Below are 15,287 nucleotides of genomic sequence, written 5' to 3' on the forward strand. Positions count from 1 at the left end.
GTAAGACTAAGAAAGTTTTGCTATTGAAAGAGCTGTTAAAAAATGTGTATATTGCATGTATATTGTTTCTTTCTTAGTTAATGTTTTTCTTAATAGTCTAGCATTCAGAATTATTATAAAAGTTAATTGTAGGTAATTTAAAATCTGAGAGAGTATTGTGTGAAAAGAAACTCATTGATCTAGTCATGACCTCTACAATTCCATATGATATTTGTGTCAATAAGAAAAACGATTTTTAAGTTACTATGTTGTATGTTTCTTGTATCATCACCTTGCAACAAGTTGGACTTGTTGTAAACATGAAAATTTGTTTAAATTTTCCAGCAAATGGATTACATGTAGTGAATGAATTCTTGTTACTACATAGTGGTTTGTCTCACCGTAATGTAACTCACACTGGGAGCTCCACAATACCTTCCTAGTCCCATAAACAAATGGCAAACAATAAGAACTGCAAAACTTAGCCAGTGTGAAGGAAGGGCAGTGAGACTGTTTTTGAAAGGTATCTCCTATTACAAGTCAGTAAAGCTGTGCCTTGTTGAGAAGCATGGTTATTTTCCATGTGGATATGCCACCAAGGTCTCACTATTATCACCTTTTTTCCTCATAAGTCAAAACAGAGTGAGACGTGTTGACCTCATTAGAAGAAGATGTTTTCTTCTGTTAGTTGGATAGTTGCCATGACAGTGTAATTTCTCTAGAACAAGATGCTCCGTAGCCATTAGTCAAAAGATAATCATAATAAATGTTCCCATAGCCTAACTTAGGACTCTAACAATTATAATAAAAGTACAGAAAAGTTTCACAATGACAAAAACGCTATTTACTCACTGGATGTGGCACCTTGTGCATTGTGCAATCTGAAATGTCCGAGGACCCCTTTAACTTAGTGGACCTCTATCAAAGCGCTTGTGTCGGTGGTTTTGCAAGTTATAGGAAACACACAGATGAAACGGAATTTGTCCTTATTGTGCCCCTAATACTTTAGAGCTGTCCCTGGTTTATTTCTTAGTTTCTTCAAACAGAATTTTCAAGGGCAATGTTTTCATTCACTTATTTATTTGCCTCTGCAGCCGTTTGCTATGTAACCTTCAGGTGTCTTTTAGGTACTAAGTGTCATTTTGATGTTGCAGAAGACAAGCGTTTTAAAACCACGTCCCTACCCTCCAAGAGCTTGTTCTTATCATTGTCATTTCTATTATTTACTGTACTTTACACAGTGCTTACTAGGTGCCAGGGCCCACTGAGAGCTCATCATTATCATTACTGTTTTTCATTGGGTGTGTAGTATGAGATCTGACATTTAAGTTCGAGAACTTGCCACCGTGCACTTACATTGGCAGCACTGTACAAACAGCTCAGTAAGGTTTCATAACCTTGGTATACCGGTGTCTCATAGTTGCGTTCATGTAGATGTGTGGCAGTGTCTCGCTGAGTGGCACTCATTATTGTTGTTGCATGTTTTTGTGTGCATTGCGAGGCTCTCTGAGCTTGAATTAGAGCTATGACCAAACATTAAATTTCGTGCTACACTTGGCAAGAGTGGAAGTGAAATCAGGGATAGTATGTTAGTCCAGGTTCATGGAGATAATGTCATGAAGAAAACGGCCGTGTACAAATGGATTAAACATTTTTCTGAGGGGAAAGATTGTGTCACTGATGAAGAGACGTCACGGTGGCCAGTAACGACCAGAACTGAGGAAAGCATTGCAAAAATTCATCGAATTGTGAGTCAACATCATTGGCTGCCTGTGAGAAGCAGAGCAAACCCATTAAATGTTAGAAGAAAACAACCTCAACATTTGGCCCTCTATTCATGGCTGTTGCATGATGGCATTGCATCAGCTCACATGGCACCATCTGTGAGAGAGGTTTTAGCCAGTAAACAAATAACTGTATTGACACAACCACCCTACTCACCTGATCTGGCCCCCAATGACTTCCTTCTTTACCTGAAGATAAAGGAAATACTAAAAGGAACACATTTTGATGACATTCAGGATATCAAGGGTAATACGACAACAGCTCTGATGGCCATTCTAGGTAAAGAGTTCCAAAATTGCTTCACAGAGTAGACTAGGTGCTAGCGTTGGTGCAGAGCTTCCCAAGGGGTGTACTTCAAAGGTGACCATAGTGATCTTCAGCAGTGAGGTATGCAGCACTTTTTCTAGGATGAGTTCGTGAACCTAATTGTTCAGACCTCGTGGGCCAGACACTTGATGTCCATGATGACGATTTCGGTTATAAAAATCTGGGTAGGATTTAAGGGAAGTATGCAGCGTGAGTGGGAGTTGTCCAGATAAAGAGGCAGAAGGACCATGTTGGGCAGGGGAACCAATAACCAAGAGTACAGGTTTGGCAGAAGGAACTGCAGACATAGGCTAAGATACACAGTGAACTCTGCAGGATTTACGAGCAGTTCAGTTTTGATGCTATAAAAAGCGTGCTGTGGGAATGGTTGAGAAGGTGGTGAATACCTAGGTAAGGGAAGCTTAGGAAAGTCTTTAGTTCTAGAGAAAGGAGTAGCTCTTATCCTGCAGGCCATGGGAAATATATCAGTTAGAATGTTTTAGCTGCAGGTAATAGGTGACCTAATTAGCAGTGGTTGCAACAGGAGGAACCAGGATGGTTTTGGTGGGTCTGTGATGCCATCAGGATCCCTGATGTTGTCCCTGTTTCAGTTGTGAGGTCGTCAGTGTTTTGTTTAAGTCTCATTTGCCTGCTGGTTAATTAGCAATGGCTCCAAGCATCATATTCTCACATTACCATATCCAAAGTCTGAAGGACTGCGTTTCTGTAGGTGTTTCTATTGTCTTTTTATGTTTTATTAATATATAGTTGGCATACAACATTATACCAGTTCAGGTGTACAACATAGTGATTTGACATTGATATGCCTTGCGAGGTGATCACCACAATATGTCTGTAAGCATCTATCACCCTTCAAAGTGACTGCAATATTATTGATATTTTCCCTGTGCTGTTAACTACCTCCCTGTGGCTTAGATGTTTCATCACTGGCAGTTTGTACTTCTCTTTCACTTTCTTTTTCATTCATCGCTTCAACTCCCTCTCACCTGGGAACAATCAAGTTGCTTCATAGTAGCTATGGGTCTGTTTCTGGTTTGTTTGTTCTGCTTTTTTAGGTACCACATATAAATGAGATGATAAGGTATTTGTCTTTCTCTGTCTTCTTTCACTTCACATAATACCTCTAAGAACTTCCATGTTGTTGCAAAGGGCAAGATTTCATCTTTTGTGGATGAGTTATTATTATATCAGTTATATTATGGATGAGTTAATTATTCTAATATCAGTTATAATATTACTGTCCACACCCCCCCCACAGACACACATATCAAATCCTTTTCATCCATTCATCTCTCGAAGGTCACCTACGTTGCTTCCGTATCCTGGCTATTATATAGACTGCTGCAGCGAACATAGAGGTGCAGATATCTTTTCAAATTAGTGCTTTGGTTTTCTTTGGACAAATACCCAGAAGTAGAATTACAGGGTCTCATGGCAGTTCTAGTTTTAATTTTTTGAGGAATCTCCATACTGTTTCCCACAGTGAATATAACAATTTACAAATCCCAAAACAGTGCCGGCTCTGTTTTCCCTTTCCTCCACTTCCTTGCCGACATTTGTCATATGGGGCCATGTTGATGATAGCCACCTGACAGTTATGAGGTGGTGCTGCACTGTGGTTTTGATTTGAGTTTCCCTGATAATCAGTGATGTTCAGCTATGTGATTCTTTTAAATAGGAAGAAAACTGAGAGGCTGCCCGTAGATCCCTTAACATTTACAGGCTGGGGTACGGCACAGGCTGGTTCCCACACCAGTTAGTGGTAAAGCAGTCACTGATTAGCTCAGTATAATCATTTTTCTTTGTGGAGCTGGAGAGAGGCCATGTTCTTTGTGTATTGGCACAGGAAATATCCACACAGAGTTGTGGTTCTCCAGGGAGAATGAAGACGAAGAAATGGCAAGTGGGCAGGGACTCAGCAGTGGTTACTGCAGGGATCATGGGAGAGTTTTGAGCAGACGAGGAACAAGATGAGGTGGCATTCGGACACTCTGGTTGTGGTATAAAGCGGGGACCAGCAAGCTTATTCTGTAAAGGGCCTGATTTGAGGCCATATGGTCTCCGTCATACCTACTCAAATCTGCCATTATGGTGTGAAAGCAGTCGTGGGCCACGTGAATGGGCAAGACTGTGCTGCAGTAAAGCTTTACTTACAGAAGCTGATGGCAGGTTGCAGTTTGCTGGCCCCTCGCATAGAGGATAGATTGAAGAAAAGCGCCTAAAAATAACTGGCAGACAAAGGAAGCTTTTACTTCCTTGGACTAGTATCAGTCCACTGTGATGTTTTCACCCATCCATTATGAATGGAAAAAAAAAGTCAGGAAGGTTAATTTATTCAATTTAATATGTTGGTCTTTGCTGGCTTATGTCTTTCTCATTTGTTTTGCTGAAAAGAAATCCTGTTCATTTAGGAAGTAACAATAACAGGCGGTGGTGTTTCATTTTTTTCCCCAGCGAAAGCCATCTGCTCAGAGCCCCTGTTTGACTAGGGCAGTGGCTGTGGCAAAAGAAAGTAGAGCCTGGAGAGTGTTATGGTTAATACGGATTAGTGATGATTGCATGTAAAAAGTTAGTGGGGAGTGAGAAACTCAGATCATTCCTAGGTTTCCAGATTGTGCACTAGCATTTCAATGGGACATGAGAAGAGTGACTAGGACATTATCAGATGGAGAGAGAAGAGCAGCAGGTCAACAGGGAAGACACTTTTTTCTCTGAACGTTGAGTTTCCTGGTACATCCATGGGTAACTCATCCTCCATGTTGGATATCACTTTTTGTTCCATTTTTCACTTATTCTGTTAACCACTGCCTTTTCATACGAGAGCTGTGTTTTTAGTTTTATAAGAAATAAAGAAGCTTAGCCACCAAAGGAACTCTATAATCAGTGCACATTATTATACTACAAGTGATAGTTATATGTTTTTCTGTAATTATCCCAGTGACTTGACCGATTCATAACTATTATAAAAACAGTTTTCTGCCTAGTTGCAGAAAATTGACAATGAGATCTCTCCATTTTCTCTCTAGGAACTGATTCAAGATGTTGCCATTAGGATGTTCTATTTTTTATTCTGATTAAAATAGGACGGTTGCTTGTTTTACAGTATTTTCTGACATCATTCCGTTTATCCCCTTTACGCCTTTATTCAAATATGTCCAGCTCTACAGGAATCTGCAAAAGAAGAATCAAGGAAAACAAATTTATCGACAGGTAATCTGCAAAATCTCCTTCTGACCTTAGTCATGCAGAAAACATCCACCCAAAGAATGAAAAATTCATATAATGCAATTTATTAGAGGTTCTTAACACCACAGTTAGGTTTGGTTATTCACTAGAGCACTTTACAGGCCTCATCCTGTAGTAGTGCTCACACCTGTGATTTATTACAGTGAAAGCAAAATCAGCAGAGAGAAAAGGTGTATGTGACAGAGTCTGGAGGGAACCAGGTGCAAGTTTCCAAGACTCATGTCCTGTGCAGTTAGCAGGATGTGCTTAATTCCTCCACTGTGAAATTCTGGCACCACCCGTGTAATGCTGTCTAGTGGTACCACAGTCTCATGAGACTCAGTGCCTAATGCTTTCATGGCACGCCAGTCACATAGGCAGCGTCCCCCTAGCAAGTACCAACATTCCTGATTCCCAGAAGGAAAGCGAGTGTTCAGCATTAACCACCTTGTTTGTACAAGCAGTTCAGGCACCGTGAGCCACACTTAGTTAGGGAATGGCGGGAACCCTCCCCATAGGCAGGTTTCCAGACACCAGCCAAGGGCCAGCCGTCCAAGTAGGACTTTCAAAGGATAGCAGTCAGGCCTGCTGTGTGAAATCTTTTCTGCACAACAGTTATAGGCCTGACTTAATTTTGGGTGTTGCTTAAAATATTAACAGCAAGTAATATGGTGACGCGCCTTGGTAATGGTTTCAGTTGTATCATCCATTAAAAATTGAAATGCTGGTTACTTTTTTGCCTTTTGGTGAGTATTTCACAGATCTTTGTACATACATTACTCTGGCAATAACCATGGCAATTATAATCTTTTTGTGTGATTAATGTTTCAGTATAGATTTTCAATAAAATCAGCATAATGCTTTCTGATTTAAAATTAGAATAAAAGTTGTCCTTTAAGTGTAGGGATGATTCCATTTTGATTCACTTGGCACTACATCTATACACCATGATACAGCGAGATGTTCATTCACATTTATCAGTTACTTTCTTGTGTAAGTATTCCAAACATGATTTGCTTTTTTTATGGAGTTTCATATGCTTCATTCAGTTGGGTGAATAATCATATTCTGATACTGGATCTTTATGTTCATTTTCAAGGTGACTGTGTTTTGAAAATAGCATTAATGTGTTCATATCTGCTAATAGCAGGTTCAGTAGAAAACTTTTTCTTTTTCTTTAATTAGTAAGCCTTCGTTATTAGAGCAGGTTTAGGTTCAGGGCAAAATTGAGTGGAGAGTACAGAAAGTCCCCTCAAAGCCCGTGTCCCTGTACACACAGAGCCTCCCTCACTGTTGACACCCTGCACCCGAGTGGTACTTTTACGATGATCGATGAACTGCACTGACTCAACATTACCACTCACAGCCCACACTTTACATTAGAGTTCACTCTTGCTGTTGTACAATCTGTGGGGTTTGACAAAAGTATAAGGACGTCTCCATCCTTCCAGTATCACACAGAATAGATTCACTCCTAGATACCCTCTGTGGCGTTTCCTCAGCCCTCTCCTCTCCCCAACCTCTGGAAACCACTTGTTTTTTTACTGCCTCTCTAGTTTTGCTTTTTTCTGAATATCGTATAGTTGGAATCATACAGTGGCCAACTTTTCGAATGTTTAAAAAATTAAAACTCCAGGGTCATTGAATGTAGTTATTCAAGATAACTTCTCTGTCTTTCGGGGGGTTTTTGTTTGGTTGCTCTTATTCACTGGCTGAGAATCTGGTGACATATGACTTACAAGCTAAAAAAACACGCTATCTATACACATTTGCCACTATGGGGAGGGCTGACAAAAATGGCATCACACGCCGCTGCTTGCTGCACAGCAATAACTCTTTGGACCTTCCTGCTCTATAAGGTAGGACAAGATAGACTCTCTAGCAATGGAGGGAACAATCTCAGAGGTTACACTTGATAAAACTGGAATCACAACGTCTTTCATACTTACCCTGCAATTGGAGAGATGGCGAGAAAGCATCTGTTTCCTGTGTTTGCCGCTGCAAAGTAGACTGCCTCTTGACTAAGCTGCTAATGACGGGGTGTTTCATCCTAAACTGAACACCCTTGACTGAAGAGCGGCACAAGCGGTACTGTGTACGAGCAAAACAAGTCTCCCACTGCTCTTCATGACAGAAGTCCAGAAGAATCATGCTATTTAAATTTGCCCTTGTTAGTTTATGACAATAATTTTACTACTGATACCGTTTTCGTTCACTCTGATGGGTTTGGTTAGGATTACAATCATTGCAAGTAGCACTTGACTTGTAGCTATCCCATTTTTGCACATCCCGTTCTTTTTTCTTTCATTTGATATAAATATATACTTTCATGCACACATATATGTACCTGTATATGTGTGTTTATGTGTACGTATATATGAATACACACACACACACACACACACACACACACATATAGGAGAAGAAGTAGAAGTTCTTCATGTATTAATTTCCTACCAATCATATCATTAATATTCACTTTACTATAGTCTTCAGGGGTTGTCCCAAAGAAATATTTTCCATAACTTCAGTCTGATAGTTTTAAAGTTCTGTGTTTTTCTATTGTGAATTTACAATGTATTTGAATTTTTTCTTTAATAGTGGATGAGTGTTCTGAAGGAGACCCTTCAAGCAGGTAGGTTTTTATGGATTTTTCAAACTCACATGTTAACTGAGAGTGCAGAGAGAAGCGAGTAACCTTTACTGAGTGTTCTGCTCTGGGCGAGACCCTATACTATGTGCCTAACGTTGGTTGTCTCAGGTCCTCGGCACAGTAGCTGTGCACAGTAGCTGTGCACAGTAGCTGTGCTGTTCAGCCTAGTTTTTATTCATTAGACGAGTGTGGTTCCGGGACGTGTATTAATTGACTCCTGGTTCCATAGTTACCAAGTGGCTGACCTGTGATGTGACCTTCAGTCTGCTTGGCTTCCAAGTCCGTTCTCTTGTCCCTCAGCCTGTACTGAGAAGTGCCTGGGCTGGCGTGGATTCAAGGTTCAGGTGCAAGTCAGGTGGACTCAGAGAGTCCCGTTTAGTGATGTGTTAACGCTGATTTAGAAGTTTCCTACCAAGCCCAGTTAGCCCAAGCTCTTGTCTTAATGTACTTGACAATTTCAGCAGTCACGAGAGCCTTCTTTTTACCATCAGTGTTTAGGCCAGGTCTCAGTTAGCTGTGGCCACAGAACCACAGGCTGTACATAAGCAAGACCTAATCAGGCAAGTGTTTTCAGGTATAATGCGATGTATCTTCTTGGGACGAATCTTTGTTCTGTAAGTGAAGAACATCTACGTATAGACCATGTTGTGTTAATTCAGCACAAATTGAGAGGGTATTTCTAATTGATTTCTCTACTTACAGAATCCCCAGCCTTTGTTTCCCTTCTGGCTGATACCTTTCCCTTGTTCTAGGAAGTTTTTTTTTCTTTTTTTTCCTAAAGTCTTTCTTCCTTCTTCCATGAGTCTTCTTCATTTTATACTTTTTCTCTGCTGTTCTCAGGGGTTTTTGTTGTTGTTGATCTGTTGTTTTATTCCACTTCTGCTAGCTAAGTATTCTCCATTTTTCTAGACGGAATCAAAAGTACATAGAATTCCAGGGTTTTAACGAATGTTAGCAATTAATTATTCAAAACACCCAGCAGTTCTTCATTCTGCCATGAATGTTTTGGTCAAGTGGTTATTCACATGGAAAGTTTGAAACTCCAAGCGATTCTGTGACTTATTTGAGTACAGTGAGTGATGAAATGAGATTCAGTGTAGGTTTCTAAGCCCAGTACACGTCCTTTAGGTGAGTGTTTTAATAATGGAAAGGTCTAGTGAATGCAGTGGAAGAGGATAAGACTGGAATTAGCAAGGGAATCCAAGTTTTAAAAGGAACAATACTGGTTGGGATAGGAATAAGGCTTTTAGAATAGAGATCAGATAAGGGAAAAGAGATGAGAATAGTAGGCTATGACAATTTAAAGAGATATTACAAGAAGGAAGGACAAAGGATGTTGGTAGTTTTCTGAAAAAGCAGATTAATAGAAGGTTTTCAAGGACATTCTGTACAGGTTGCTGCTTTTCTGTTTCTTGAATTGGAGGAACCAGCCTAATTTAAGAATTTATGAAAACATATTAAAGTATCTGAGCCCCTGGAAACATTCTCTTTATAGCAAATAAGAATGTGGTATCATCCACCTGAACCCCAACTTAGGGAGGTGGGCTTATGTCCCCTCGAGTCCTAAGGCACTGGAGATTGCCGAACTACATAGATCTATGGCCCAAGGCAGGTGTCTCGTCACCTCCACCTCTTTTCCCAACGCGCTGATGTCCTTCCCATATATATGGAGTGTTGGGCAGAGGGAGGACTGATTGTGAAAACAGTAATGGACTTGGGTAGGTGGTAACATGCCTGTGTTGGGCGTGGATGACTGAGGCTCCATTTAGCTTATTTTCCAGGAACAGGGAAATAGAGAACTCCTACTGTGGGTCATTTGAGCCCATTCTTGTTTCAGGAGTCTATGCCTTCGTAGGCTAAAATTTTCAAGGTTGGAGATTGCCAGGACGCTGTGAGGACAAGTGATCTGGGAGTGGGAAGGCTAAAAACATACATATTTGTTCTTGAACTTTTGTACGTGTAACTTGCAAACATTATAAACACTTCAGGGAACTCACCGTAGTGTTTTTGAGTGAAAAGAAGGAATGGGGTAAGTTTAGTAACTGCTTTCTATGTTAAAGAACCAAGATTGCTATTTTAGACTGACACAGATTAGTCCTTGAACCAGGGACAGACAATGGAGAAGGGACAGTGTATCTTTCTACCTTGATTTAGGTCATCGGTTTTGTCCCAGTTCAGGTTCCAGTAATATCAGCTATTAATTGGGTTTTCAATTCAGCCTCAGGACTTGTGGTGAAAGCAAAGTAATCTCAGGCATTGACAATAAATTGGCTGTCATTCTTTGTTATGGAAACTTAGAGTGTATCTTCATTAAATATTGCATGAGTTGGGAGTGGTAGAGGCAGAAATAGATAACTAATAGCTTGTCTAAAACAGAGTCCATATTTTAATTAAATCAAGCAAGAAACTTCATTTAATATGCAAATAGCTGACCTTTTACTTTTTTTGTTGGTTTTGTAAAGAAATGAACTCACTTATTTTTTTGTGTATCTTCACCCTAAAGTCTTACCCGCAAACCTGGCACTAATGATTCAACGTCTATATCAACTGATGGACTCTTCAGTGTTGATACCGAGGTAAAATGCTCCTTTGTGGAATTAACTTTTTTGCTCTGAATTTAGTTTTGTGTAGCACTTACTTGTAAAATTTAGTAGTGGTCCACCTATCATTGTTTTATGTTTGTAATGGAAAATTGGTCAGCGTGAACCATTTTATAACATGTGAGCATTTGAGGCTTTTTTTTTTTTTTTAACTTTAGGAAGTATTGAACATGGGAGCTGTAAAAAAGAAGGGGCTGGGAAATATATAGTGATAGGACAATTATATTGGGAGGTATCCCACAGTGATGGAGATATGCAATTTGGTTACGTATTAGGATTCTTAATATATCTTTTACATTATTCCAACATGACTTTCATAATACTCGTGCCTAAATGAAATCTTTGATGGATTCAATTACATATTGTCATAGTCATGTAATCTTCCTGGTACCTTTCAGTTTTAAAACTATATAGCATATAACATACACTTCTTTTTTTGTTACACTTTGTATTTTGGTATCATATAGTTGTTGGGAGCCAGTGTTTTCTCTATTTTGTTTTCTTGTGCTTTTTAGTTATATTCAGTTGAAATTGAATAATATTTTGTATAAGTTTCAGGTATACTGGGTTCATAATTTAGGCTAAAATAATAGTAGAAATTGTGACAATTTAGAATTCAAGTCCTCTTTCTTAAACCCCATATTGTAAAGGGATTCCACTATGTTCTAAATCATTGCATTATGACTATATTTAAATGTCTTCCTCTAATTGAGGAGTACATGTTTTGCATAAAATAATAACCAATTTTAGAAGCAGACATTCTTAAGAACCATATAGTAATATACCAAATTTCAGAAATTTTTTTGTTTTTTAAATGTAAAGTTTTTCATTTATGTTAGAGTTGACATTGAATATTATGTCAGCTTCAGGTGTACAGCATAGTGGTTAGGCATTCATATAATGTATAAACTGGTACCCCGATTAATCTGGTATCCCTGACAGCATACTTAGTTATTACAATCTTATTTACTATATTCCTTGTACTGTAACTGACATGTTCATAACTATTTTATATCTGTCAATTTATACTCCTTAATCCTTTTACCTTTTCAAGCATTCCCCCAACAATCCTCGAACTGGGCAACGATCAGTTAGTTCTCTGCACTTATGAGTTTGTTTCTCTTTTCTATGTCAACTTTTTTTTTTAGATATCACAAATAAGTGAAATAATGTGATATTTGTCTTTCTCTGTCTGACTTATTTCACTTTGAATGATACCGTCTAGGTCCACGCACGTTGTCACAGCTTGTAAGATTCTATTCTTTGTTACAGCCAAGTAGTATGTTGTTGTATCTATGTACCACTTCTTCTTTATCCAAGACGATGGACACTTCGGTTGCTTCTTTATCTGGACTATTGAAAATAATGTGCCAAGGACCATACAGATGCACAGATGTTTTCAAATCAGTGTTTTGGATTTCTGTGGAGAAAAACCCAGAAGTGGGGCTGCTGTGCCACGTGGTAGTTCTATTTTCAAATTTTTGAGGAACTTCCATATTGTTTTCCATTGCGGCTGGCCGGGTTTGCAGTCTCACCAACAGTGCGCGGGGCTTCCCTTCACATCCTCAGCAACAGTTGTTGTTTGTTGATTTATTGATGATGGCGATTCTGACAGTTGTGAGGTGATAACTCATTGTGTTTTTAATTTGCATTGCTCTAATGATGAGTGGCACTGAGCATGTTTTCGTATGTCTCTTGGCTGTCTGTGTGACCTCTTTGGAGAAAAGTCTATTCAGGTACTTTTCTGATTTTTTAATTGCATTGTTTGTCTATTAAAGGTGTTGCATTTTATGAGTTCCTTACATGTTTTGGATGTCGACCCTTTATCAAATATATCGTTGGCAAATCTCTTCTCCATTCATCTGGTCGTGTTTTCATTTTGTGATGGTTTCCCTTGCTGTGCAAAAAAATTTAAGTTTGATGTCATATTTATGGGTCTTGTAGTTCTATCCATTCAGCCACCTTATGTCTTCACTGGAACATTTAACCTATTTACATTTAAATAATTATTTATAGGCATGTGATTATTGCCATTTTATTATTCATATTTCCTCTCCTCCTCTTCGTCCTCATCCTCTTCCTTCTCCTCCTCTTTCTGTTCTTCTTCTTCTTCTTCTTCTTCTTCTTCTTCTTCTTCTTCTCCTTCTCCTTCTTCCCCTTCCCCTTCCCTTTTTCGTCTCCTTCTCCTTCTCCTTCTACTTCTTCATCCCTCCTCCTCCTCCTCCTCCTCCTCCTCCTCCTCCTCTTCCTCCTCCTTTTCCTCCTCCTCCTTCTTCGTGTCACATTTCTTGTAATACTGGTTTGTTAGTGTTGAACTCCATCATCTTTTTCTCTGGAAAGTCTTTACCTCTCCATTGATTGTAAATGAGAGCCTAGCTGGATACAGTACTCTTAGTCGAAGATCATTGCTTTTCATCACTTTCAATATTTGCCAATCCCTTCTGGCCTGCAAATTTTCTGCTGAGAGATCAGCTGACAGTCTTATGGGAGCTCCATTGTACATGACTAACTACTTTTCTCTTCAAGGTTTTAATATCTTCTCTGTGTCCTTACCCTTTGGCATTTTAATTATAATATGTTTTCGTGTGGGCCTGTTTGGGTTCATTTTGTTTGGAACTCTTTGTGTTTCCTGCGCTTGTGTGTCTATTTCCTTCTCCAGGTCAGGAAAGTTTTCCATCATTGTGTAATCCAAAAGGTTTTCAATTCCTCTCTCTCTCTCTCTCTCTCTCTCTCTCTCTCTCGCTCTCGCTCTCGCTCTCTCTCTCTCTCTCTTCTCCTTTTGATAGTCTTACGAATGTTGTTATACTTGATATTGTCCCAGAGGTCCCTTAAAGTATTCTCTGTCTTTATTTATCTTTTACTTATATTCATTTTTTTTCTGTTCTGATTGGGTGTTTTCTGCTACCTTGTCTACCGAATCACTATTTGAACCTCTGCTTCACCAAATGTGGTGCTGATTCCATCTATAAATTATTCATTTCAGATACTGTATTCTTCATTGCAGACATTTTTTAATGATTTCTATGTCCTTTTTATGTTTCCTGTCTCTTCGTTGAAATTGTACTGAGTTTATCTATTCTTCTAATTTCATCGAGCATCCTTATAACTAGTATTTTGAACTCTGTTTCTGGTAGATTGCTTGTCTCCATTTGGTTTACTTCTTTTTCTAGTTTTATCCCATTCTTTCATTAGAGAAATGTTTCTTTCTCTCTTCTTTTTTCACTGCCTCTCTGTGTTTGTTTCTATGTATTATGTAGATCTGCTAATTCGCCTCCTCTTGGCAGCATTGGCTCATATAACAGGTGTTGTGTGGGGACCAGTGGTACAGTCTGGTCACCTTAGCCAGGTGCTCCAGAAGCTTGTGTGGGTGGTGTGTGCCCCCCTGTTGTACTTGAGCCTTGATTGCTCTTGGCACATCAGTGTGTGGAATCGACCCTCAGGACGACTGGCTGTGACTACAGTACATGAGCTGATGTATGTGGGCTGACCTCGCAGAGTGAGATCGGCTATAGCAGGGCTCTGGTGTCTGCTCAGTCCATTGCTTGGGCGTGTCATTTATGGAGCTAATTGGGTGTTGTTCTGGTGTTGCTGAAGCTGATCACCAGGTGTGTTGGATTTGGGGCCTCTTGGGAGGGGCTGTGGGGCAGGCCCAGGTCAGCTGCTGCTAGTGCCCAACTCAGAGCCACCTAATAGAAGCCACAAAGTGACCTACTCTTGGTAGCTGCCTTTGTGGGTTTGGAGGCACCGAGAAGCGCCTACGCTGTGACGCAAGACAGGATGATGGATAGGATACCAGAAAGAAACGGAGGTCCTCAATATCATAAAGTGCAGCCTGAGTGACTGTCTTAAAACAGAATTGTGACGATGCAACACCTCTGCTTACTGAGTGACTCCCCACTACGTGAGGGTGAAATTCATAGGCTAGCATGACACGTGCCTTCTTTGATTTGGTTCTGAAACTGCAGTGGTATCTCCATCCAACTCTCAGTGTTCCAGGCTTACCCCATTCCTTTGCGGCCTCACTTGCAATATGTTCTTTCATCCTCAGGCTTTTGCTCGCGCTGCCCTTCTGGAATCCCCGTCACGCCTTCCCTCAGCACCTTGCATAACTGTCAAGATGCAGCCCTATCTTTGCCGCATCTGCTGAGCTTCCCTGGTGCAACTGACTGTTGTCTCTTGTGCCCTTACGATACCTGACTCATGTGGGCTGTTGAAGTGGAGAGCGGTACTTTTCTGCTCTTATTTTTTCATGTGTTATGTCATCTCTACTCGTACTAGCGTGTAGGACAGAAAGTCTCATTTATATTTCCAGCTTCCCCTGGGGCTGTGCCTATGATTTGATGGCTACAGTAGAGTCTTTTGTCTTGTCGATGGATGGACTGAGTGAGTGAGTGAACGAGTAAACGAATATGGTGTTTTCTGAAGTTGGGTTGTTTTTTCTTTTTCCTTCTTTTTTTTTTAATTAGAAAGAAGCAACCAAACCGGCAACTGGAAAAGGAGAAAATGGTGTGGATCTTATTGAAAGTGCTCCACAAGAGCAAACAAGCAATGGTAATTTGACTTGTGCTGATGGAGCACAGCAGAATAATATGAGTGGTAATTTAGTGACTGTCTATGAATTCTTTCTAGCGTAAGTGCTGCTATAAACAAATCTAACATGTGTAGGTCCAAATGTGATATTTATTTCTTTTAAGCATTTTTTTTCTATCTTTTTTTCA

At 39.8% G+C, this 15,287-nt stretch overlaps 1 protein-coding gene across 1 annotated transcript in view; it reads left to right on the forward strand.

Annotated features, from left to right (window-relative positions):
- LOC109439522 (uncharacterized) overlaps positions 1-15,287 on the forward strand; it is a 39,555-nt gene that overhangs the window by 13,387 nt on the left and 10,881 nt on the right. The window contains exons 7-10 of the mRNA XM_088788972.1: positions 5,251-5,301; positions 7,918-7,951; positions 10,473-10,545; positions 15,036-15,200. Coding sequence (XP_088645098.1) covers positions 5,251-5,301; positions 7,918-7,951; positions 10,473-10,545; positions 15,036-15,200 — 323 coding nt within the window. The remainder of the gene's footprint in view (positions 1-5,250; positions 5,302-7,917; positions 7,952-10,472; positions 10,546-15,035; positions 15,201-15,287) is intronic.

Source organism: Rhinolophus sinicus, chromosome 12 (assembly GCF_057876585.1).
Source record: "Rhinolophus sinicus isolate RSI-liver-muscle chromosome 12, RSI-T2T, whole genome shotgun sequence".
NCBI classification, from domain to species: Eukaryota; Metazoa; Chordata; class Mammalia; order Chiroptera; family Rhinolophidae; genus Rhinolophus; species Rhinolophus sinicus.